General features: G+C 37.9%; 2 protein-coding genes and 1 long non-coding RNA gene across 3 annotated transcripts; 1 reads left to right on the top strand and 2 right to left on the bottom strand.

Moving 5' to 3' along the window:
• Positions 1-3,756: 3,756 nt before the first annotated feature.
• LOC117246297 (cornifelin homolog B-like) lies at positions 3,757-13,632 on the bottom strand. Its single transcript, XM_033610152.2, has 4 exons — positions 13,525-13,632; positions 12,160-12,266; positions 11,843-11,997; positions 3,757-4,888 (listed from the first exon to the last, which is right to left on the bottom strand). The coding sequence occupies exons 2-4, from the start codon at positions 12,257-12,259 to the stop codon at positions 4,727-4,729; spliced, it is 417 nt and encodes a 138-aa protein (XP_033466043.1). The 5' UTR covers positions 12,260-12,266; positions 13,525-13,632; the 3' UTR covers positions 3,757-4,726.
• A 2,802-nt stretch (positions 13,633-16,434) lies between these two features.
• On the bottom strand, positions 16,435-18,193 carry LOC144459813 (uncharacterized). Its single transcript, XR_013488591.1, has 4 exons — positions 17,942-18,193; positions 17,724-17,780; positions 17,369-17,473; positions 16,435-17,261 (listed from the first exon to the last, which is right to left on the bottom strand). It is a non-coding gene; the product is annotated as an uncharacterized LOC144459813 (long non-coding RNA).
• Positions 18,194-20,918: 2,725 nt separating this feature from the next.
• Positions 20,919-25,609, top strand: LOC117272665 (uncharacterized). Its single transcript, XM_033651673.2, has 3 exons — positions 20,919-21,057; positions 21,396-21,740; positions 23,969-25,609. Exons 2-3 carry the CDS (start codon positions 21,560-21,562, stop codon positions 24,046-24,048), a joined length of 261 nt encoding a protein of 86 aa, XP_033507564.1. The 5' UTR covers positions 20,919-21,057; positions 21,396-21,559; the 3' UTR covers positions 24,049-25,609.
• Positions 25,610-26,943: the final 1,334 nt, after the last annotated feature.

Below are 26,943 nucleotides of genomic sequence, written 5' to 3'. Positions count from 1 at the left end.
AAAGGGTGGCTATTTTGAAGAAACTAGAATATAAAACATGTTTTCAGTTATTTCACCTTTTTTTGTTAAGTACATAACTCCACATGTGTTCATTCATAGTTTTGATGCCTTCAGTGAGAATCTACAATGTAAATAGTCATGAAAATAAAGAAAACGCATTGAATGAGAAGGTGTGTCCAAACTTTTGGCCTGTACTGTAAGTCATAGTATAGTATGTCATATAAAGTCATAGAATAGTATGTCATATATAAGCCATAGTATAGTATGTCATATACAGTAAAGTCATAGTATAGTATGTCATATAAAGTCATAGTATAGTATGTCATATACAGTAAAGTCATAGTATAGTATGTCATATAAAGTCATAGTATAGTATGTCATATACAGTAAAGTCATAGTATAGTATGTCAAATAAAGTCATAGTATAGTATGCCAGAAAAATATCATTGTATAATATGTCATTTAACGTCATAGTATAGTATGTCATATAAAACTCATAAAATAGTATGTCATATATAAGTCATAGTATAGTATGTCATATAAAGTCATAGCATAGTATGTCATATATAAGCCATAGTATAGTATGTTATATTCAGTAAAGTCATAGTATAGTATGTTCTATATAAGTCAGAGTATAGTATGTCATATAAAGTCATAGCATAGTATGTCATATAAGCCATAGTATAGTATGTTATATACAGTAAAGTCATAGTATAGTATGTCATAAAAATATCATTGTATAATATGTCATTTAAAAGTCATAGTATAGTATGTCATATTAAGTCATAGCATAGTATGTCATATATAAGCCATAGTATAGTATGTCATATACAGTAAAGTCATAGTATAGTATGTCATATAAAGTCATAGTATAGTTTGTCATATAAAAGTCATAAAATAGTATGTCATATATAAGTCATAGTATAGTATGTCATATAAAATCATAGTATAGTTTGTCATATAAAAGTCATAAAATAGTATGTCATATATAAGTCATAGTATAGTATGTCATATAAAAGTCATAGTATAGTATGTCATATAAAGTCATAGTATAGTATGTCATATAAAGTCATAGTATAGTTTGTCATATAAAAGTCATAAAATAGTATGTCATATATAAGTCATAGTATAGTATGTCATATAAAAGTCATAGTATAGTATGTCATATAAAGTCATAGTATAGTTTGTCATATAAAAGTCATAGTATAGTATGTCATATAAAGTCATAGTATAGTTTGTCATATAAAGTCATAGTATAGTTTGTCATATAAAAGTCATAGTATAGTATGTCATATAAAGTCATAGTATAGTATGTCATATAAAGTCATAGTATAGTTTGTCATATAAAAGTCATAAAATAGTATGTCATATATAAGTCATAGTATAGTATGTCATATAAAAGTCATAGTATAGTATGTCATATAAAGTCATAGTATAGTTTGTCATATAAAAGTCATAGTATAGTATGTCATATAAAGTCATAGTATAGTTTGTCATATAAAGTCATAGTATAGTTTGTCATATAAAAGTCATAGTATAGTATGTCATATAAAGTCATAGTATAGTATGTCATATAAAGTCATAGTATAGTTTGTCATATAAAAGTCATAAAATAGTATGTCATATATAAGTCATAGTATAGTATGTCATATAAAATCATAGTATAGTTTGTCATATAAAAGTCATAAAATAGTATGTCATATATAAGTCATAAAATAGTATGTCATATAAAAGTCATAGTATAGTTTGTCATATAAAGTCATAGTATAGTATGTCATATAAAGTCATAGTATAGTATGTCATATAAAGTCATAGTATAGTTTGTCATATAAAAGTCATAAAATAGTATGTCATATATAAGTCATAGTATAGTATGTCATATAAAAGTCATAGTATAGTATGTCATATAAAGTCATAGTATAGTTTGTCATATAAAAGTCATAGTATAGTATGTCATATAAAAGTCATAGTATAGTATGTCATATAAAGTCATAGTATAGTTTGTCATATAAAAGTCATAGTATAGTATGTCATATAAAGTCATAAAATAGTATGTCATATATAAGTCATAGTATAGTATGTCATATAAAAGTCATAGTATAGTATGTCATATAAAGTCATAAAATAGTATGTCATATATAAGTCATAGTATAGTATGTCATATAAAAGTCATAGTATAGTATGTCATATAAAGTCATAGTATAGTTTGTCATATAAAAGTCATAGTATAGTATGTCATATAAAGTCATAGTATAGTTTGTCATATAAAGTCATAGTATAGTTTGTCATATAAAGTCATAGTATAGTTTGTCATATAAAAGTCATAGTATAGTATGTCATATAAAGTCATAGTATAGTATGTCATATAAAGTCATAGTATAGTTTGTCATATAAAAGTCATAAAATAGTATGTCATATATAAGTCATAGTATAGTATGTCATATAAAGTCATAGTATAGTTTGTCATATAAAAGTCATAGTATAGTATGTCATATAAAGTCATAAAATAGTATGTCATATATAAGTCATAGTATAGTATGTCATATAAAAGTCATAGTATAGTATGTCATATAAAGTCATAAAATAGTATGTCATATATAAGTCATAGTATAGTATGTCATATAAAAGTCATAGTATAGTATGTCATATAAAGTCATAGTATAGTTTGTCATATAAAGTCATAGTATAGTTTGTCATATAAAAGTCATAAAATAGTATGTCATATATAAGTCATAGTATAGTTAGTCATATAAAGTCATAGTATAGTATGTGAGAAACAGTTATAAAAAACCCATCATACTATAGAATGTCATAAAAAGCTACAAAAAAGTCACATTAAAGTAAGTCGTAAAAAAGTCACAGTATAGTATGTTGTTAGAAATACATAGTATGGTATGCTGCAAAACAAGTCATAGTATGTTGTTAAACAAAAAGGGGGAAGCAGCATAAGAGTCAAAGAAACAAGTACACTGTGCAAAACAAAGTTTATTTTATATACAGTCAATGAAAAATAAAAAATGGAACAGAAATTGGTACATCATAACGACGAAGAGTTTTTAAAAGCCAGCCAATGGATGATGATGGAGTCATAGTCCTCTGTAGTGCCTGCAGAAAATGACATACAGAAAGGCAGGGCATCTTTGGGCCTAACACACTATATAAAAAATCATGAGAGAAACGTCATTCTTAGTATGTTTTTTAAAAAGTGACCAAAAATGGTATGGTATGTTGTAAAAACTCACAAAACTCATAGTACAGTATGTTGTGAAATTTTTTTTTTTTTTTTAAAAACGTCCTCTTTATGTAGATCATTGAAAAAATCCTCTAAATTCAGGTTGTGTTCTGTCATAGTTAAATATGTTGTTAAAAAGTTAAAAGAAAAATGTAATTTAAAAAAGTCATAGTATAGTATGTGCTAAAAAGCTACAAATCAAAATCACAGCATAGTTTGTCATAAAAAGCAACAAAAAGTAATGGTATAGTGTGTCATCAAAAGCTACAAAAAAGCCATAGTATAGTGTGTCATCAAAAAATGTTTAGATAACAATAGTGTAGTATTTTATAAAAAAAAAGTCAAAGTATATATGTAAAAAAAAACGTCATAACATAATATGTCATAAAAATGTTGTGAAAAGTCATAGCACAATTCCAACAGTTGCGTTACATTGTAAAACTTAATTAAAACCAGGATGCAATGATTTGCAAACCCTTTCCAACCTTTATTCAACTGAATACAGTGCAAAGACACGATATGTTAAAACTGATCAACTTTATTGTTTTTGTTTGTTTGTTTTGTAAATATACAGTCACTCTGAATTTGATGCTTGCAACACATTCCAACACGTTAGCACTTAACATCAGTCAGACAGTGTTATAGTTTTGAAAGTGAAAATCTTTCCCATTGTTGCTTGATATTCAACTTCAGTTGCTCAACAGTCCGGGGTGTCCGTTGTTGTATTTTGTGCTTCATAATTGGCATAAGGTGCTTCAGATGCTGCACATTTTCAAAGGGAGGAAAGTCTGGACTGAAGGTAGGCCAGTCTAGTACCCATACTCTTTTACTATAAAGGCATGCAGAATCTGGCCTGGCATTGTCATCTGGATGGCGGCATACCTTGCTCAAATACAGGTATGTACCTTTCAGCATTCATGGTGCTGTCACAGATGTGAAATACCCTGACATCTGAAACATGTAGACTGCTTTTTTTTTAAAAGGGTAACAGGGCAACAAGGTTGAGAAAGACTTATTTAATTTATAACAATTAAATGTATTTTATAAGCTTGATATATGTTTTTTGTGTGAGTAAAATCTACTGAAAGTTAACTAGTAACTTTGGCTGTCAGATAAAAAAGTAGTAGTGAAGTTAAACTACAACATTTCTCTCTGAAATCAAGTAAAGTAGAGGTATCTCACACTTGTACTTAAATAAACGGCTTGAATATATGCTCTTATTTACTTTCCACCACTGAAAGAAAACATTAAGCAAATTTTGCTAAATATAATAACATGCAAAATTAGCCCCGCTCTACTATTCTAATACATTTTTCACACTTCTTTCACTTCATCATGGGACAAACTGAACTTTCCTTGCTGTGGGACAGTCTTTGTTACTGCTGAATTCTCTGAAGTAACAGGGAGTGGCTGCAGGTCAGAGGAAGTGTGATTAAATCAACTCCTGTACACTGGAGGGCAGGCTGCAGCAGAACACAGGAGTGCCGCATGTGCCTAGACCAAGTGCGCCCCCTGCAGGGAGGTCAGAGAAGTGTATCTGACCGAGGAGGAGGAGGAGGCGTGGGATGCTGCTCTTCTCTTCAGCTCTCTGGAGATCTGGAGCCAAGATAGCGGATAGCAGCAGCATCCATACAGGCAGTCGCTCCACACACTCCCCTGTAAGACACACAGACAGAGAGGCCTGAACACAGGTGGGAGGCTCGAACAAAAGGTGAACATTTGCATTTAGGTGCAAAAAAGGCAGTTTTACTGATATACCATGCAGCAGATCTGAGTTTCATTTCCCTGTTGTACTCTGGTATGAGCTTATACTCACATCCTTTGTTATTAACAGTATTATTTGAAGTTAGTTAGATTACAATCCACAACAAAGACAAACACTTGTTATAAAAAAAAAGGTAAATACCAGTCAATGAGCAAAACAGTACAGTATTATACAGTTGGTTGAAGTTAATAGTGTATTTGTCAGTGTAACAGTAACAATTATGCTCCTCTGTTTCAGTAAGTATACTCCCTCTGAGGACAGTGAGTTTGTGCCAGCCAAGTCTTTGCACTTAGCAACAGGAGCCAGAATAAAGAGCTTGTCAGTAATGTCAAGATGGAAATGTTGATGGGTGAGATTTGATAAATCAATAAAGTCTGAGAAACACAGGCAGCTCCTATCGTTCCATGTGCAGCCTGAGCATGTGAGTTCTCCTTCATGATACTGAGTCAGCGCTGGAGCCCAGTGACCAGTTTCTGTCACTTTTGATGACTTACTATTACTTCTAGACTCGTCCCCTGCAAGTCCATACATTCTCTTATAATATCAAATTATCAAAATAAAATCATCCTTTATTGCAGCCCATTTGTAATGCATTTGTTTCATTTATGAAGCACAACAGATGCAACTGGTAACATCAACTGTTGCATTACCATCTGTGAATTTAATGTTGGAGGTGACATAACCAGCAAAACCATCTCTCCACCCACAAGCATCTTTACAGGTCTGAGGATGTGAATGCAACTTTTGATTCTGATACAACTGTGTTATAAGTGCTGGTACACAGCCACATAAGAGCAAAAACAATAAACATCTCAAGATGCACACGCTCGTCTTTCTTGAGCAACAGACCTGCAATGTGCTCAGTAGCACATGTTCTCTCTGCTGCGCTGCCTCCCTTGGGAATTCAATGTGGGAGGGTGACATTAACGACTAAAATTATCACGACGCCTCCAAACATCATTACAGGTCCGAATGCAACATGTTTGGGGATTTAAAGTTTGCACGCAGATACATTCATACCACAGTAAACATAAACAGAAAACTGTATGGTCTCAACTTAAAGTTTGAGTTGACATGTTGGGATGACTTGGCAGGTTTATTCTAAGATACACTGATAAATGCAGGTTGCATGATTAAATGAAGTAGGGCCTACTCTGATAAACTGTACAAAATAAAATAGCCTATGTAAAGAACAAGAGCTATCAAAGAATTACAAAGTACAACAAAGACAAAATAAATTCACAAGGGGCAAAGTTATGAAGTAGGCTAACTAAGTTGTGAAGTATGACCAAACAAAACTAAAGCCATGTTAGCTGCTCTGTGAGGCCGTACTAAGCACAACAGTGAGCTAAATGCTAATGTCAACTCACTTACAACGCACTCACAGCGCATTTCAGGTTATAGCATACTTAGGCACAGCAGCAGCTAAATGCTAACATCATCATGCTAACATGCTGCAGATATAATGTTTACCATGTTCACTGTCTTAGTTTAGCATATTAGCATGCTGACATTTGCTTCTGTCACTACCATAAAGTAAGCTACAAGTCATTGATTGTTGGGGATGGCATTAGTTTACAGGTATTTGGTCATTAGCCCAAGTATTAGACAAATTAAAATTTTGACCTGTTAAAGGTGTTAGATTAACAATTAAGTGATGTACCAAAATTCACAGAAATCCATTCGATATTTAAGACATTTCATTCAAATCTACAAGTGTCAACCTCATAGTGATGCTTGAGGAGAAGTCAGGGGATCAGTCAGAACTTATCCTCCTAGGATCATAAATGTCTGTAGAGTACTTCATGGTAATCTAATAGTTGTTGAGGTGTTTAAGTCTGGACCAAAGTGGTAGACTGAACAACCAACACTGCCATCTCAAGAGCTGTGCAAGTAGCATGGTTTGAAATACATAAAGCAGGGATAAGCAGGTTGGCGTCATTGGGTAAAAATCCCATAATAACCTTTGACCATATTGTAATTCAAGTAGACTGAGAGAAAACTAGACTTTGCCTTCTCTTGGCTCTGCTTTCAGGCTTTAGAAAATCTTGCTGGAGGCTTGAGCCAATTACAAGTCATTTCAGAGAGGGCGTTCCTATTGGCTGTTCTACAAATGCAGATTCACGTGTGCATCCAAGATGGTGAAAGCCTGATTCAATGGCAGAAAATCCTGCAGATAAAGTCACTCTTCCAGTATTGGCAACAACTGCCTACAATGGAAAGCACCCCCCCCCCCCCCAAAAAAAAGGGAAGACAGATGTATGAAAAATAGAGTCTGAAATAGGGTCGTAAAACAAAAGAAAACGTGTGTCAGTATCAGCCAAGTGTTTCAGAGATGAAAAGAAAATGTTGCTAATAGTTTAGCCTTTTGCTCATGGATGGATTACCAAATGTGCCTACCATGCACAGGCCCAGAGGCCCATAGTGTCAGAGCTCCCACTGGCCTTCATCTGCAAAATGTCACTTAAATTACTGTAACATAGACCAGGAAGAAACAAAACCACAAAGAGATGCAAAGGAACAGTTAAGAGACACAAAATGAACTCACAAAACCACTAAAAGATGCATAATAACAATGTACAGAGGCAAAACCACAAATCCTGTATGTCTTGCTATTACATAGGGGGAGGTGTAGGGGCCTTTTGCGCATCTGTGCCCAGGGGCCTATTGTCTCATTATCTGCTCATGCTTCTACTAACTAAGGTCAAAGGTTCACAACTGTTTCTAATTCAAGTTCATGTTTATGTAGCTAGCTGGAGCCTCATATCACAATAGGTCTATGTCATCTCAAAGGACTACATAGGCATGGACCATCAGTCTATGGCTACAACTCAGATTTAGCCAGCGCAAACACCAGCGCTAGAGATCAGATCCCAGATCTTCCCAACTCCCCACCACATCAGCAAACTTTCTGTTGCTGCTTGTACACAGGTTGGACCTGCTGTGACCTACAGTGCCAGGGTTTGAGCTGGCTGAATTCCAGTTGCTACATCTGCTGACCGTCTCCAGAGCTGCTGCTTGCTCTCCTTCTGGCAAGATAGTCTATAGTGGCAGGGCTTGAGGTGAAGGGGCCATGAGGTAGCTAACTAGTTAATTTCTGTCTCAATTGTGGTCTGAGAGAGAGACAGTGTGGCTAAGTGAATGCATTGCTCTTGGATTAAATCAATGTATGGAAAACCGTTGGTTACTGTATTATGCACGTGCATATGCCCATGGTCATGTGGTGGGAGGGGCTTAGGACAGAGAGGGAAGAGCTGCAGGAGAAAGGTGTATTTTTAAAATTCCTATGATTTTTATATTTATTTATTTATTTGCCTTTTCCACAAAAGTGCCTACCCCAGCTTTAAGTCACTAACAGAACTTTTAACGTATATCCAAATGTCTGAAGTAATCTGTTTGAAACCACAGTCTAATTCTCATGATACAAACCATTACAGAATTGTCTCCTTCCACCAATGAGAGAATTGTTGCCTTGCTTTACAAACAACCTACATGCTGGGACTTGCTTTCATAAGAACTTCTGGCACATTCCTAGCTCATGCTCGGCAGTATTGACAGCGATCCACGGCCCACTCCACCTCCAGAGGAGCAAATATTACCAACCACCTCCTTCTCTCGATGGCAGCGCTCCAGCTTCTGCCTGCCTGGCCTCCAACCACTCCCACCTCCTGCCTTATCTCTCCTTCTCTTCATTGTCCCAGAAACGACCAGCTCCACTTATCCAACATCAAACTCACAACTTGGCCCCTGCATGTGTTGTTTGTGTGGCGAACATCTGTTTTGTATTGGTTATGTGCACTGATCAGTGACCTGATGTCTCTTGAGATCTGTGGTCATGCATGCAGGTTTGTGAGTGTTTAGTGTGGATAAACAGCACAGTAGCAAGGCAGTGGGTGGACAGCCTGAGCAGCTTGCTACATCTTAAAGGCACTAACAGTTTGTTGCTTATTCATTAAGTTATTTATGGCTCTAGTGCAGATTTATTAATTTAATAAATGCGTCCTGAATTCACTGCATCCTCAGCATATAAGCTTTATCTGGTGTCACTACACAAACTCAAGACATCGTTTGCATTGCTAAAGTAATAACCAGTGTCATTAGGCACACCTACGTGATGCTGCATCTATTTCCCCTGTGCGCTGTTATTGTGTTTCATCACTGAAACGTCTCCATCTTCTCCGCAGCAATCATAATTATTGAAAGCTCCAGCAGCTCTGTGTAATTGAGCTGGGGACACAATGTGGTGGTACGCAATCAGCTGCATTGTTCAAGACAGTGTTTATCACAACATCACAACTACAGGGGCCACTCCACTTGACTGAAAGAATTTAATCAAAAATATAATTCTCATGTTTCCAGCTTTGGCTTGGAAAACTTGTCCGGGAAATACTATTTTCCCAGTCCCTCCTTCTTCTGTCACAGTACTGGAAAAGAATGATAAAGCTACATGAAGCTGTCATGTTAGTTAGCTGTCAAAGCTGTGAAACCAACTACTCTAACTGCAATGTTGAAATGGTATCAGACTGCAGTGATAATCTTAGTGCGATCACCTCTAATATTTCTCAAATGGAATTAATGTAATTGAAAGGCAGTGGTGCACCCAAGAGGGGGCTGGGGGCACCCTGATAGAATTGCTGCCACCCCCCCACTGGCAAAAATTATTGGAGGCCAACATAATTGTCTCTAAGAGGCTGTGGCACCCTATTTTTTTTTTTAAAGTAACGCAAAGGTAGAAGTATCTTCTGAAACTAGCCAACCTTAAGCATCCATTGGTCCCAACCATGTTGCATGTAGGGAAGGGAAGGCTTGTTTAAAAGAGGGTCATTGTGAAACCTAAAATGTTAACTGCACCAGTATCAGTCTATACAGATTAGAGAATTATAAATGTTAACTGGAAAGAAAGAAAATAAAGTATATCAGTATGCAATTCTACTCTCCATTTTGACATAGTTTTTAACTTGCATATACTTTGGCAGAATAATCGAATTCTTGAAATTCATTTATGGCTTTTGGTTTTGGTGTGCAACACCAAGATATTCAGTGCACCCATCGGGTCACCCCTATGAAAAATTTCTGGGGGCGCCACATGTTAAAGCACATGGACAGGGTTAGCAGTTAGAATAGCAGGACTATACTTCTGTGTCGAATCCAGAAATGTACATCACGGTGATGCAGACCTCCTGGCTATTTTTGTAAGATAAAAACCATCTCCCTCAGTGGAAACAAAGCTTTTATTTACTTTTATTGCACAGATAAGAAACAATAAATTGCGAAGACAATAAAGCCTCCAGAAAAATAGCATTTTAAGTCCTGTGTGTGATTTATCCTTTATATGGATAGAGAAAATCTCTGCTAGTCACTAGGCTACTTTATACAATGTAAAATGCCATAGGTATGTGATGTTCTATTTGTTTGGACAACGAATTTTATAACTTTACCTTTGTTAAATTTACTGTTGTTCCTGGCCTCATATGAGTAGACGAAATGTACGCTAGCTGCTAAGCTAATTTATACAATGTAAAATGCCAAAGGCTCGTGCTAATAACATTAGCATGTTGAATGTGGGGCAAACGTGTCCAGCAAAAGACAAGTGCTTTGTCTGCGAATTCAGCGAGTTATAACAAAGCTGATTTGTGTACTTGTGTTACGTTATGTGTGTTTTGAATCATCTTTACAGCACTTCACAGAAACCCCACCACCATCTAGTGGTTTGCACGTGTAATTGCACAGTCATACAGACACACCATCACACAAGTAGAAACGCTCACAACAGCGTAGGCTACGGCATAGGCTCTGCATAGAGCTGACGCACAAGTATAAATCTGTCTTTATATCTGCCAGGCGGAAATGTAAGTCAATGAAAGACAATGTAAATGTTCCAAAGATGTCCATGACACTTTGTAAAGACATACTGTCACCTCAACTTAGGCAACATGCTGTGACCCACTTTGCTGTTTATTTTTTTATATATTAAATGGTCTGTTACCTAAATTACAAAGAAACATACAAACAGGTGACAAATTAAGGAAAAACTTGAATAAATCAATGGAGAAATCAAACCAGATGCTTTCATATGGTGCACCAGGGCTCGGTGTATGGTGAGTATAAAATGCTGCTGTGGCCTTCATATTCACCAGATCTCAACCCAACTGAGCACCAGTGGGAGTTTTTGGACCGACATGTTGAGCTGGGTGGACATTGTATGATGTGATTAATCTTTTATTTTGGGATAGCTCACAATACACATTTTAATCATCCTCTCTATGTGGTCAGAATGTGCAACTTCTATTTTCTTAGCACAGGACTGGTCATGGGTGCTCACACTGTACATAAAAGCAGAACCCCTTGTCAGTTTTGCACATAGACAGTTCCAGTCAAGTTTTATTCAGACAAGATGGTTCAACCTCAAGATGTCTACAAAAAAAGACAAAGGCAGCATAACTTTGGGGATTCCAAAAAAAAAAAAAAAAAAAAAAAAAAAGGAAGCAAGCAACCTAGTTGGCACACGACCAACCCTCAGTGTTTAAATGAGGGTGAAATTATGTTAACATTTAATTCTGATGGTCAACAAAATTCTCATAAAATATTAAAATTTCAGAAAGACCTGTTTCAACATTGAAACAGTTTTGAAACAATGTGTAAAGCTTATGAAACAACATTGCGAAATCAACGTTTTTACAACCTTTTAAAAATCAAAATATAATTCAACAGTGATCCAACAAAGCTCTGTTTATCTATACAACAGCATAGTCTTTATCATGACTACATTTTCTCACAACATGTAAAATATGATGTAGTTTTTGATTTTTCTTTTTCTTGAAAAAGTGAATTCTGTGATGTACTACCTGTATGCCATATCGTTCCCTGACAGATGCTCTCATGGCGAGAGAGGCCGGTGGTACGCAGCCGATACAGTCCAGCAGAGGCAGGCAGGGACAGGCACCCACTGCATTGGTCACCTTACAGGTATACACTGGGAGGCAGCACAGGGCAAAACAACCTGCCACACACACAGAGTACTGTAGATCAACTCAAAGTCCACAAAAAAGTGACATCTTATGGAAGTGGTTCATCATTTCAGGAAATGCAGATGGTCACATACACTGTAAATTTCATCATATTGTATATCAGACTGTATACTTTATCATGTTTAGACACTTACAGTCTCCCACGTCTTTATAGCACTCACACAGGCCAGTGCTCCACTGTCCTGGCCCCTGAACCCTGCTCTCCGGCTGGACCTGGACCACCTGTCGAGACATAAGTGAACTGGCCGCCCACGACCATGAAGGAGAGATGGGACACAATTAAAATATCACCATGTGATAAATGGACTGTCATACTGAGAAGATAGGGACACCCTTACATTTATTATTTACTGTAAAACTTTAATTAACAACAATTTGATTGTATTTCCCGATCTTTGCTGAGCAACAGTTTTGTGTGAAAGGAATTAAAGGCCTGTCCGTAGACGCCTGTCCCAAGTATAGCCCTGTTGATTTCAATGATTTAAGCAAATAATAGCCCGGGCTATTGATTGAAGTTTTACGGTATATATTTTATGGATATTTTCAGACAACTCAAAGTGTTTGCATAAGGTTGGGGAAGATTGTCCAGTGATGGAGGACATATTCAGATCCTTAACTTGGGTATAATGCAACACATTCACACTCCGACCTCATCATATATTGATGTTTAGTCATGGACTTTGCATTTTAATATGGCATCAGATCAAGGCAATGCTACTTTTTACTGTTTCATATCCAGTTGGGTAGTTTGATTTAAAACAGTGTATCACCTACAAGCTTCTTATGTAGTATATATAAATGTTTGAAATGGATAAAATCAATAAACTTAAGTACAGTAGACATATATGTCACAATTTTAGTTAAGTACACTTCATGAGTAAATGTAGTCATTATTATGTATAATGTTTGATGTGACTGGGTTATTTTTTTCAACACCTCATATTTCCAGGAATCGAGGAAACACTTATATTTCCTCCAAAACATATCCGACAAAACAAATAGTAGTAAATATTACTAATATGAATCTGGGTTGCTATCTGATTTGGCATCTAAAGTTTTGCTGATGTGCTGATTGCTGCCCCCTGCAATCCATCAGCTCTACACATTAACATCACTTTAAAGAAGAGGATACGGAGAAACAAACTTTGTATCTATGACCTATAATTCTGACCGCAGCCAGAATCCACAGGAAACCATTATCTCTCAGTCAAAAGATAAGCTCAACAAACCAGTGAGGTGCTTGCTCAGTGCAAACGTCCACGCCCCTCACTCACTGAGGATTAAACACTGCTGTCTCCTGACCTGAGTTATTCTTTAGCTCTGCTCCTCAGCTACATGCCAAACTCAGATGAGACAAAAATTCCACCAGTACTTTTTCCACCTCTGCTACATGTGTGGCTCAGAGCCAGCTAGCTGTATTCTGAAGAATGATTTACATCAGTTGTGTTTATCTGAAAATGTGTAACCAGGTTTGTTCTGATAAAGACTAGATGGCTTACCTGTCCAAGGCTTTAGGTGTGGAAATCCCAGGAAAATCAAGGACTGGAAACAGTTTTCTTATCTGTGGAGCTTTTCTGTCTTCTCACTTTGACTTTCACACATGTGTGTGGTCTTTGTGCGACTGCAGTGTTTTGGTATAAACATGAAACTGCCAGGTAAGGTGGATAAACAAGGCAGTGTGTTCCCATGACACTTAACTCTGCCGACCTGCAGTATTTTAAAAGTTTAGTCAGTGACCTCGGAGACACACCATGAATCTTAGTCCACTACTCAGTGCTATTATATTTGTTAGGTTAGTTTTACTTTATCAGTTTTTTGGGGAAGAGGTGTTTTAGTTTGAGAGTTACACCACTGGACACTCCTGATTTGTAACGGTTGAGCAAGAGGCACGAGAAATCACAAGATGTCATCACAAAGCACTTTATGAAACAGTTTACCATATCAAGCAGAGGTGGGACCAAGTCATTGTTTTGCAAGTCACAAGTAAGTCTCAAGTCTTTACACTTGAGTCCCAAGTCAAGACTGACATGTCCCATGTCAAATCCCAAGTCAAGTCTGACCAGTGTTGGGTAAGGGTTACTTTAAAAGTAATCAAAGTATGTTACTGCGTTACTTTCTAAAAAAGTAACCAGTTACTTTACTACGTTACTCCCTGAGTAAAGTAACTCAGTTACTTTAAAAGTACTTCCAACGTTACTCCCTGAGAAAAGTAACTCAAGCACTTTTAAAGTACTTTTGAGTATTCTACATTTCCTATTGGGCAATGGACCACAGGGTGCTAAGCCTACATTTTTTTGTCTCCAAAATTAAAGTTATGGACCACCTGCCCTTCACTGAGATCCAATTCTCCCATCACAGCCGTCACTTTGACCAGTAGAAACACAGAACGATCTGCTGCCGTAGACAACTGTATGACAACAACACCCCAGCGTTTTTAATATTTCCTAACTATACCCAACTCTGAGTCTGACATATCTCAAGTTAAGTCCCGAGTCCTAAACTTTGAGTTTCGGGTCCTCAAAAAGTTTTAAAACAATTATATCGTTGAGAGCAGAGGTGGGACCAAGTCATTGTTTTGCAAGTCATAAGTAAGTCTCAAGTCTTTAAACTCAAGTCCCCGGTGAAGTCCCGATTCAAGTCTCCAGTCAAGTTCCAAATTCTAAACTTTGAGTTTCAAGTCCTAAACAAGTCATAATGCGCTTATATTATTGAGAGCAGAGGTGGGACCGGTTATTGTTTGGCAAGTTACAGGTAAGTCTCAAGTCTTCACACTCAAGTCCCAAGTCAAATCCCAGGTCAAGACTGACATGTCTCAAGTTAAGTCCCAAGTACTAAACTTTGAGTTTCAAGTCTTATACAAGTCATAATGTGCCTATATCATTGAGAGCAGAGGTAGGACCAAGTCATTGTCTTGCAAGTCAAGGTTAAGTCTCAAGTCTTAACTCTCAAGTCCCAGGTGAAGTCCCAAGTCTTGAACGTTGAGTTTCAATCCCTAAACAAGCCATAATGTGCATATATTATTGAGAGCAGAGGTGGGACCAGGTTGTGTTTTGCAAGTCACAAGTAAGTCTCAAGTCTTAACTCTCAAGTCCCAGGTGAAGTCCTTAGTCAAGACTGATGAAGTCCCAAGAAACTGACATGTCTCAAGTTAAGTTCCAAGTCCTAAACTGTGAGTTTCGAGTCTCAAACAATTCATAATGTGCTTATGTCACTGAGAGTAAAGATGGGAACAAGTCATTGTTTTGCAAGTCACAAGTAAGTCTCAAGGCTTTACACTCAAGTCTCAAGTCAAGACTGACATGTCCCAAGTTGAGTCCCAAGTCCTAAACTTTGAGTTTTGAGAAATTTACCAAAGTCATGACTGCTTTTTAAAATTTGCATGTATTTGTCATAAACTTCCTTAGCTGTTAAGCTAATGTTAGCTAAGCATTAGCTCGCTATTTTGATACTTGCCTGGATTTCACTATTCTTTGTGTAACTTCAAAAGTCAAGCAAAGTTAGAAGTTGCAAATCTTTTTTGATTTTGTCAAGTCGAGTCTAAAGGCATCAAATTTGTGATTCTAGTCCAAATCATGTGACTTGGGTCCACACCACCTGATTGAGGGTATTAGTATGAATTTCAAGGACAAAAAACTTTCCTTGAAAAAGTGTTGATGTTTATTAGACTTTCTCCTTTTAGGATTCTGCTCAGTGAAAACTAGATCAAATGAGAAGATTTTGCACAAGCAGTGGAAATTCCGCCACTTGAAACTGCACTATGTGTAAGGGTTCCCAGAGATCAGCATGCTACATAAAAAATATCTCTACTGTGATATCTGATTTCTCATCACTCTGAGTGAAACAAGAAAGGCCCAGTGGAGTGGATCCCGCCCCTAATCAAGCAAACCTGTCTCCTCTTCCATCAGGGCTGCAGCTGACACAGATGATCATACAGAGGATTAACAAAGGTGACATTCATGGTGGGTAAGAAAGGTTCACATCCATCACTCAAAACAAATGACAATCCAATTTCTACAGTATACTGCATGAAAGAGGAGATACAAGAAAGGGGGAATGAAGTGAATTATTATTGAAAAGAACAATAGGCCTAAATAAAAGAACTGATAGTGCTTTATTTGGCTACTCGACAACAAATACAAAAGGTATCAGAACTTAAGTAATATTTAGCATATGCCTGAAACTGTGATGAATGTGTCACCTAAGTTAGTAGTTTGTTTCACGCCCATTTCAAAAGAAAGCTTTACTGCTGGCTGTAGCTTCATACTCACTGACTGTACAGATAAGAGTGGTATCAAACCTTTCATCTAACTCTCTGCAAGAAAGTCAATAAGCATATTTCCCAACATGCCATGCTATTCCTGAGTTCCACTTACATTCAAACACACACAAAGAAGAAAAACAAAGTCTCTGTAATAGAAAATGTCTTTATTTATAATGCATGTGAGGTGACAGACATCTATAGTATATTTAATACAATCACAAAGAAATTTGTGAACTGGACAAAACCTCTTAACACATTATGTGGTGGTGGGCACGAAGTGTATTGAGATTATGTGCCAGCAACACGAAAGCAATGCTATTATGAACGGTCGCAGTTTCAAACATGGAGTCAGCGTGGTTAATGTTGTGAAATGGTCGCAGTTCAGTTAGGTTTAGGGAAAGAAAAACACTTGGGTAGGTTTAAAGAAAAAAAATACTTAGTTAAGTTGGTTTTGGTATGTAAGTCACATAAACGTAAGTATTTTCTGTAGCCACGTAAAGTACTTACGTAAAGTAGACCTGTTACATAAAGTCCTTTAAGTCATGTTACTATGTTAATTTGGGTCTCTTGGGCCGTCTCCTGGATGAAAGTCCATGTTTGTTTGACCCATCCACCACCCCTCCCACCTTACATGGACTTTCTTGCTCTGAATACTTATTCATGTGTCCACCAGGACAAAAGATCCTCATTCACTTTACTTTGGCATTGTTTTCCTGTTGCCAGCACGTCCATTTCACGTATGTCTATAAGACTGGGCTGGTATATTACAAATATTTTATGTGACATGACATAATGGAATGTAAAGGTTAACATCATGTAATAATCATTTGACCTTGTGTGATATTATATGATTCATAATGAGCTGTGTTAAAGGTCCATCTCTCCTGCTCTCTCTGCGTAATCCACTCGTTCATACCAGGGAGATTGGAAAACCAGGACGCCATGTGGTGCAGGCTGCCTGAAACTCTGGAAACTCTACAAAATTAACAAGAAATAAAGCAACAAATTAAATATCTTTACTGAATATTGACACAGAAAAAAAAAAAATCTCTCACACCCACATTTGATGTCAGTTCACTCACTGTTTTGGTTTGTTTTGCTACAGAGGCATTTGATCAGATTCTGTCGCTCTAAGTGGTTTGTGGGAAACAGTGGGTAGCGACACTTCATTTTTCCATTGGGAAAAACTGCAATGAAAAACAGAGGTGGTCACTGAATTTGTCATGACCACTTTAAATGCTTTTTTTCTGCTTTTTGTGACAACAGACTGTAGCATTGTGTATAGTGGCTGACGAATCAGAGGAAAACCAACCTTTTCAGCCTATAAAAAATTAACACAGTATCATAACAGCTCTGGCGATCCGGCTCTTTTTCTATGCTGATTTTCACCACTGCAAATCTTTAACTGAAATGTATGAAGGACGAGTGGACACTCACCTCTGCACCTGCACTTGCGGATGTGCACTTTGGACACATGAAATACAGCATGTGAAGCTGCACACAGTGGAAAAAGACATAACAAGAAATCATTTATGTGGAACAATAATACATTACCCATCAACCCGCTCAGAACACTTCCTGATGTTGTTGATGCTGGCGATTAAATTTTACATTATAAGATATGAAGAAACAAATCAAATTCTCTCTGTATTTACCTGTGTTGCTGTAGAAGGTGTCGACCAGAATGATGAACAGGAGAGCAGCGCCTATGATCCTGGACATGATGGCAGTGTGTTCGCTCTGTTCACAACAAGTGTTCGATTGTTCTGCGGAAAAATAGAAACTCTCGTAATTATATACCAGCCCTGTCCATGGCTATGTGGGTCTGCAGAGGTTGATCTACAGGTAGATCAGTCTTGGCAAGTCTAAAAGGGGATTTTTTGGATAATCTCTCAACTGTGCATGGATTCATCCTAAAAATGTGATGGATAATGACGATAACACATTCCCACAAAGACAAACAGGCATATAGATAAACACATACTCAAACACACACACACACACACCCACACTACTTCAAACTACAGGTCTGTAAACAAAATTTCAAAACAAGTTTTGCTTCCCGTCCATCCATGCACCCACACACACACACACACACGAGCACACGCACACACACACACACACACACACACACACACACAAATGGGTCAGACCTTTACCTAAAAGTTTCTCCTGTCAATCTATTGTAGTTTGAATGTTATTGATCTTAATGACAAAGTAATGTACTAAAATCTCACACAGCCTCACACCACTTCTATTTATTTCCCCCTTGAACACAAAAACATGGCTATACATATATTTCTACCAAATCAGAATGTCTTTTTCAAATTGGAAATCACTGCTGCCGACATGCTTCTGGATTTTCACATTTTTCAATTCATTGTTTATTGGTTTTAAGCATTAAAAATAATCCATCATGCATTTTTTATTAATTATAATTCCGGCTATTGTGGTGCAATATGTTGAAAGTATATATTAATGTCCGATAGTATACATATGTGACAATAATCATATGTGTATAATAACAGTAGAAGTATGACTAATGATGACAGCAGCAGCAGGAGGCATCTGGCAGGACCACGGCAGCAGCACAACCACACACGTCACGCTGTCCAGGCACCGCTGTGATATAAGTTAACCTGAGAGACAGTGGAGCACAAAGGCTCCGGAGAAGAAGCTGAGTTAGTGACATGCAGTATGGCCGAGTTAGCAAGATGCAGTAATAGGATACGAGAGAGAGAGAGAGAGAGAGAGAGAGAGAGAGAGAGAGAGAGAAGGAGAGAAGGTGCCCGGTGTATTATAGGAGGTCCCCCAGCAGACTAGGCCTAAGTCAGCCTAGTCTCTATATACAGACTCTACATTAAGTGAATGTAGGCAAACCCCAGAGATCTTGCCTCCGGAAGAAGAGCGGAAGAGCCCTGGTTTCCCGTTGTAGGCTGTTTGTAGTCCGTGTGATATTGACCAACCGGCTGCAGTTGTTGCCAGGTTAAACGGTCCGTGCGGTGAACTAACGAGGCAGAACATAATTGGCATCACTGCAAACTCTGAATCCATTGCAATGGTTCAGCATATTTACTTATATATAAATGGAAATTGGAAAAGGAAATTTGTCTCCTCTGCCCAAATCAAACTGGAATGCCAAAAAAATGGGGGTCTGCCCCCAGAGGCTGTATCACCTTCTGCCGGAAGTCAGATGCCAAATACAGCAGATGGGTTCTGAGAATGAAGTCAGCCTAACTAGGTGCTTGTACAAGGCAAGCCTGAGCCAGCCCTAACTATAAGCTTTATCAAAGAGAAAAGTCTTAAGTCTAGTCTTAAATCTGGAGACGGTGTCTGCCTCTCGGACTGCAACACGAAGATGATTCCACAGGTAATTCCAAAATTACAGAGTTTAATCCACTACCAAATAGATGTCCTACTTCTATACGTTGTCATTATATTTGCGTTACTACACTCCGACACTGCATAACACAGTCAAAAACTTATCATGATCCAAACCAACACAACTTCATGTCCTCTTTTATGCAAGACGTTATCCAAAATCTCCTCTTGTCAAGTGCACTAAACTGCCTTATGGCAGTGAACTTGTGCCTGTAATTGAAGAAATAAAGTAAATATAGACATAACCTTCACACAGCCCACTGCTATACTGTCTTCAAAATATACAGAAACTGTTGTGTAAAATTAAATATCATCATAACCTATATGATGTGTTATATCAACACAAACGTCTTTACCAACTATAAATATGTGCTTAACTGGCTCTGGTGCTCATGGATAAACTTTATCCAGGACTGGGTCAGTTTAGCTCCTACCCAGTCCCACCCCTGGTCTACCACAGTTAACCCAAATTGGGCTAAAAGTGACCCAGTATTTTATGTACTTATAAGCAACACCGGAGTTGACTCATTCTCATAAATTAAGATAATTGTTGACATCATAATTACAGGCAAAAGTCAAGCTGGAAACATTACAAACCTGTTCTTCATACCTAAGGATTACTTACAAGTCACGTTTCTGGTTAGGGTAAGTTAGAATCAGTTTATGGGAAACCCAGATCAATGAGGACACAGGCTTTAACACTGATTCAAGCCTGAGTCTATTTGACTGCCTACAGTTGTTGACAAAGAACTAATGAGCAAATACTCTTGTCAATAAGCCACAGAGCTTCTTCAACAGGTTGAACATGTTTTGCTGGTAAATGTTGTAAGATGTGTGAACTCAGTGTAACAACGTGATTTTTTTTTTCTACATTATACCACAGCCCTGAATGTTAATTCTTCTGAGTAACGGACGTGTTTCCCAGCATGGACTAGCCTATGTAACTGCAGTGGGTGATCTGGCGTGAACTGTTGCCTCTGACATAAAGCATTACATGTGTTATGTATGGGGGATTACTGAGCGGTGTCTGTCATTGGCTGGCGCCTGAGTCACTCTCTCATTACCGAGGGTGCGTAATTACGCACTGCGCCCTGAAATTTTTTTTTGGCACACCTCCACTGTATGATCCGAAGTGTCAGCACCGTCCCTTATATCAACCGCACGCTGTGACGTCCGCATGCCGGTATGAGTCAAGACACAATACGAGGAAATCCCCAAGGCTGAGAAAAGGACGCGAGGCCCCTTTAAATCGACGCTTCCTCGGTGTTGTGCCAAGAGAGAGAGGGAGAGGGAGAGAGAGGGAGAGAGGGAGCTCTGATAAACAACAACACTTTCTCAGAAGCCGCTATTACCGGATTCAGCTCTTTACTGCGGCCTCGGTGAAGAAGAGGTGAGCTCATATGTATTATATTTATGATATTTCACAGTATTCTGACAGGATTGTAGAGAGAGCGATGTGTTTGTGTTGATTTTGTCGGCGGGCGGAAAAGCAGTTTGTTATCGTGAGTAGATCAAACGGAAGACACGTTATTGTGCCGCTCAGCTATTGTAACGACCAGGAAGGCATTTGCTACACCTGTTAGTTGTGGTACAGTGGCAAACACATGAGAATACATCGCTTATTACAGTATAAACAGCGGAGAAGTGTTTGTGCGCACTTGCCAAGAGCTGGCCGCTCTCTGACGCATGAGAGCTATTTTTGACGGCCGTATTTACTTTCTTTCACAGGCTGCGAGGACTTTCTCTCTGTTATTTCCAACATTTAGTCGTGTGTTGTTCATACATTCATTGTTGAATGCCATTGCGGAAGTGAGCAGCCTTTTCGACACGACACAAAGCTTGGGCTGTGCGGACACCTAGCGGCCAATCAGGAGAAGGCGCCTTCTATAGACATGTACGGAGCTTCAGGTATCCCAGAGCTCATCCCGCCCAGCGGGCCTCCACGGCAGCCGGGTCCGGCAGGGCAGTACAACCCGGGACACCCACAGGTCAGTGGAGACGGCGGCGGGGCCAACCCTCAGAGACTCGGACAGAGGGCACCCAAGCTAGGACAGATTGGCCGAACCAAGAAAGGTGAGTGTTTTTGATTAATTACATGATGACAGTCAACAGATACACCCATAAAAACACCACCTTAACTCATCAGACAAGATATCCAATAAACATGAGACATATAACATGACAATGTAGACAAACTGTGAAAAAAGTAAGGAAGGAGTAAAGAGCAAAAACTCATTTGAAGTCCCTGTTAAGAAAATGCTTCTTAATAATCCACAATAGACACTATATCTTCTCTATCTCTGTCATCCCTACATCCAAGGGCCTAACTTTGGTTTGAGAAGTGGAGGTGGAGGTGGAGGTGGGGGGTCCTCCACCTGAAAAAAAAAAAAATGCAATTTTAATTCCAATTCCTGTATTTTTACATGCATTTTGGGACTACAGTTGCCAAAATAAAATCCAGGAAAAGATTAAATTGGTCCTCATGCTAAATTCTGCCTTAGTCATCCTTATATGCTAAATATGATACTCCTCTGTGGCATTTTTTGGAGAATATAAAGGCAAAATCAGCAGTTCAGTTCACACTCTCAGCCAGAATCTGACGGATAGTGTACTGAGTACAATTTTTTTGTGGTTAGGAAAAAAAAAAAAAAAAAGTTTTCTGACGGGAGGTCACGAACAGTATTTTGTTAGGGACATTACACCTCAGCCTACATCAATATATCACATTAGGGTTTTGTTCTAGTTTTAAGTCTGGCATTTGTCATTATATTTCATGATTAAAACAAGTAGTTAATACAGCGATCTGCTTTTAACGTTAATGGTTCACAGATGTACCAGCAGGGCTCTGAGGAGCAAAAGGAGAATACAAGTTGTAGGGCTTTTTTAAATGGATATTACCAATATGGAGAATGTAAGAAAAATAATCTTATTCCTAAAATGAATATTCATGTAGGGGATAACTTAACGTAAGGCAAATGTTTAAACGGGGTTAAGAAAAACAAACTCACTTTTTCCATGTGCAATTAGGGCTGCAGTGATGAATGATCATTTAGAGAGCAATAAAACCACTTTTAGAATTTAACAGTAACCCAACTTTTGATTGTGTCCATACTTCTCTTATCCTCAGAAAGCTAGAAGATGCATTTTGATAGGAATTTTTTTTTCAAGTGTATTTTGTTAACATTAAGTCGATCTTTCAGAACTGATAGTCACAGCCCTAAATATCAGCAAGGCTGTGTTCAGTTATATTAAAGGAAGACTTCTCCACCAAAATGACCATTTGTATATCAGTTATTCACCCAATGTTATGTTAAATTGTGAAGAAAACGTTGTTTTTCTCGCATGCCTCCACGGTGAATAAATAATCCAAATATTTAAAAAAAAAAAACTTGATAAATTGGAGTAAATGGGGTCCACATTCAACAACAGCAAAACTATATCAAAACATCCCTTCATATATGTGAAAGTGTATTAAATATTGCAGGTTTAGCGAAAATGCATGTGTTTGGGAAGTACTGAGCATTTGACTGGATAAATGGGACTGGGATTATACTGCACGAGTTGTGTGAGAGTTTGTAAACTGATGTTTTTTTCCCCGTTAAAGGGGTTTTTTGGGGGAGTTTTTCCTTATCCGCTGTGAGGGTCCAAAGGACAAAGGGATGTCGTATGCTGTAAAGCCCTCTGAGGCAAATTGTTATTTGTGATATTGGGCTTTATAAATAAAATTGAGTTGAATATATTTTTACAGTTGTTAAACACGGCCCCCATTTACTTCAATTCATTAAGAATTTTCTTTGTTTTTGGATTCTCTGTTCACCGTGGAGGCATGCGAACAAAAAATGTTTTCATCATGAATTCAACATAACACAGGATGAGTAACTGATATACAGATGATCATTTTGGGGTGAAATGTTCCTTTAAGTATCATGTAACGTAATCTGCAAGTACTACAACCTCTTAATTAGGAATAGCAAGTTGTAAAATATTAAAGGAACAGTTTGAAATTTTTTGAAAGCTGCTCATTCCCCCTCTTGATGAGTTAATTGTTACGACTGACGCATTTGACTGTTTAATATAAAGCTACTTGTTAGCTTAGCTTAGCATAAAGACTGGAAACGAGGGGAAACAGTTAGCCTGACTAAGTGAATGAGCAACTTTTCCAAAATGTTGCACTATTCCATTAAGTGAACTGATTCAATTAATGGTTCTAAATGGGCAAAATAGATGTAAACTACTTTTTTTAATTAATGACATCTTTACTTTGAGGCACGCATTCCTGACCTTTGACCTTTCCTCCTCAGTGGACTTGGACGATGAAGACTTGGATGACATCATGAACAACAACGGCCAGTGTCCTGTATCCCTGTCGCCCATCTCCTAAACTTCACCAAGATGTGCCATTAAAAAAAATCCCCCAGGACGCCAAAACTCCCTGTCAGTGATCTTGGCCTTGATCCTGTCTTGTGTTCTACTGAAGCTTCTGACGGCTCAAACAGGCACAAAAAAACGGCTCATTTAGCGGCAGCTGAAGCCTAGGCCCTGATTGTACATAGTGTTTATTTAACTTACCTTTGGTCAGACTGTGAATGAATTGTATTGCGCTCTCTACTCTATACCTCGGTAGGCAGTAGATTATCAGGACTTGAGAAAGATTTGGAGGAAGTTTCTATATTTTCCAGAGCTTCATATCAAGGGCTACATTACTGAAGTTGCACTGAGCAAATGGTTCGATGAAAAGCAGCCTTTCACCGGCTTGTTTTCCTGGTGAGGGTTCCTGATTGTCTGTGGGTTGGTTGTGTGAGGGAACACACGCCTGTAAATGTGTAACACACAGGTGAAATGTTAAGCTTTGGTCGTGCAATGACTATCACTCTCTACTCTCACACTGATGCAAGTGGTGTACTAATATCCAGTGGATGAAAGCTCGCTATTTACAGAAAAAAACTACTGCTAATTATTTATTATTTCAAAAAAATGAGAAGAAACACTTTGTGTTGTTATGGCTTCTACATGTTTTTTACTTGTTTCTGAATGGAAATTGCTTCGGTCATCTATAACTGAGATTTATTATGTTTCCAAATGGTGCACTTTGTGGGAATGCCTGTTATGTGCAGTGACATGTTGCAGAATTCTATGCATGGAGTCTGTTCAAGCATCAAAACACGTAACTGGTTTTCTGTTATTAAGGGCTATGTAGTAGTATTTCAAACCACGCCACCGTTATGCTCTTTAGATCATGCAGAGTCAACATTTCCCTAAGCTCGTTGTTGGCTTGTGCTGCGGACTCAGCAGTAATATCTCGTAAACAACAACAGAGTTATGGGGCTTTTGTTAGTTTTCAAAGGTGGGGTCTCCCAGTTGGCCACACAACTGTGATAAAAGACATGATTCTTTTAAATCAATTGCCAAATGATACTTGACGCTATATCAGACTGAGAATTGGCACACAGACAAGTCATAATAATCAGCACTTTCTTTGTCTAAATATTTACAGCAGTAACCTGCTTGTTAAGCTACACCCAGATTGCGTCATAGTCTTTCAGCTTTCAGGTGAACTATTTAAAGATAATGACAACGTTTACCTTACAATTACATGATGAGATCATGAAAACAAGTCACTCTATGATTGGCTGTCAATGCTGAGACAACATTAATTTTTTTTTTTGGAGGGGAGGGGGGGTCATTTGGGTTTTTTTAAAGATTGCAGTGGACCTTGAAATGACATGCTATTGCCTGTAGAGGCTCATGCTGATGTCACGTTACTTAGTCAGCTGTGAAATTGTTACTAGTTCACTTTTTTTTTTTTTTTTGCGTCATGGAAGCACTGCATTTCACAGCTCTGACTCAAAAATTGTTGTTCAGGGTTGTGGCTACCATTTGCATGGAAATGGTCTACTTTTCATGATGCATCTCGGGAAATAAAAAGATATATCTTTGTGGAATCTGTATCAGTATTTGCTGTTTGATGCACATGTTGCCATTTGTGTTCTAAAACCTCATTTTCATTTAAATAACTTTAATGCTCTCTGTTTTTCGGCTCCATCCACACTACACAGTCACATGTAAACACATACCAGGTTTTTTTTTTTTATCTGCAGTGGTGCTCAAAATGCGGAAAAAAATACATTTGAAAAACTCAACAGCAATGTCTCTTTCCAGAAATCATGACCCAGTCACACAGATAATCCACAGACCTTGTTGTGAGCAGTTTCATGTGGGAACTATTTTCTTTCCACTGAACTACACTTGCCAACCATTTCACCGCACAAAAGAGCATGTATCTATTCATAGATGAGAGACTCATGTTCGTGACAGCGTGAGATGTAAACATTAATGGTGTCCTCCTCAGCTGAGCTAAGTTAGCTAGCTCAATGTTAGCTAGCTAGGTAAGCTAACAGATATATATATATATATATATATATATATATATATATATATATATATATATAAATGTAAGTAGGTCTTAAACCATTTAACACTTATCTGTTAGCTTACCTTGCTAGCTAACTAACATTGAGCTAGCTAACATTACACCTCAGCCGAGGAGGACACCATGAATGTTTACATCTGACACTGTACCTACATATATGTGTATATAAATATAATAGGGATGGGCAATATGAAGATACTGTTATCGAGGTACGAGATTGTATATATCATCTTTGATTTTGGATATTGTATCGTGACATAATGCATAAATGGTGCTTTTCCCCTCATTTTAAAGGCAAAAAGATGTAAATGTATCAACTTATCAGACTTTTCAATTTGTCTTAGGCTTGCCTTGACCCACTCAGTTCGTTATACCCACATTATTGATGATTATTGATAAAAAATCTCATTGTGTTAATATTTTCTGGAAAAAACAAAAACATTAGTCATCCCATAACTTTGTCTCATCAAAGAGAGTATTTGGTCAGAAAGTGACCAGGATGAAGTGCTTTTGAGGAGATTCAAAAATAGCAGGAATGTCGTGTATCAAGATAGAGTCGAAAAATTTCACGATATAATTTCCCCCCTTGATGACTGTAGCCACCCGAGCAGAGCAATGCACCATGCCTCACTGCGAAAGCTGCTCAGGAATGACCCGAAGAACATGACAGAAAGCTCAACGCATCGACCTGGCCTCCAAATTCCCCAGATCCTGATCTGACTGAGTATTTGTGGGACGTGCCAGTACTCCAGGGGTACCCCCGATCCACGGTGGGGCCTTCTTGGATTAGATTTGGCTCTGACATGTCAAGGCATGGACACGGGACCTCTGGAGGTGTGCTTTGGA

This window comes from Epinephelus lanceolatus, chromosome 22 (assembly GCF_041903045.1).
Source record: "Epinephelus lanceolatus isolate andai-2023 chromosome 22, ASM4190304v1, whole genome shotgun sequence".
Lineage (NCBI taxonomy): Eukaryota > Metazoa > Chordata > Actinopteri > Perciformes > Serranidae > Epinephelus > Epinephelus lanceolatus.
The sequence above is the reverse complement of the archived record's forward strand: the minus strand, read 5'-3'. Positions and strand labels throughout refer to the sequence as shown.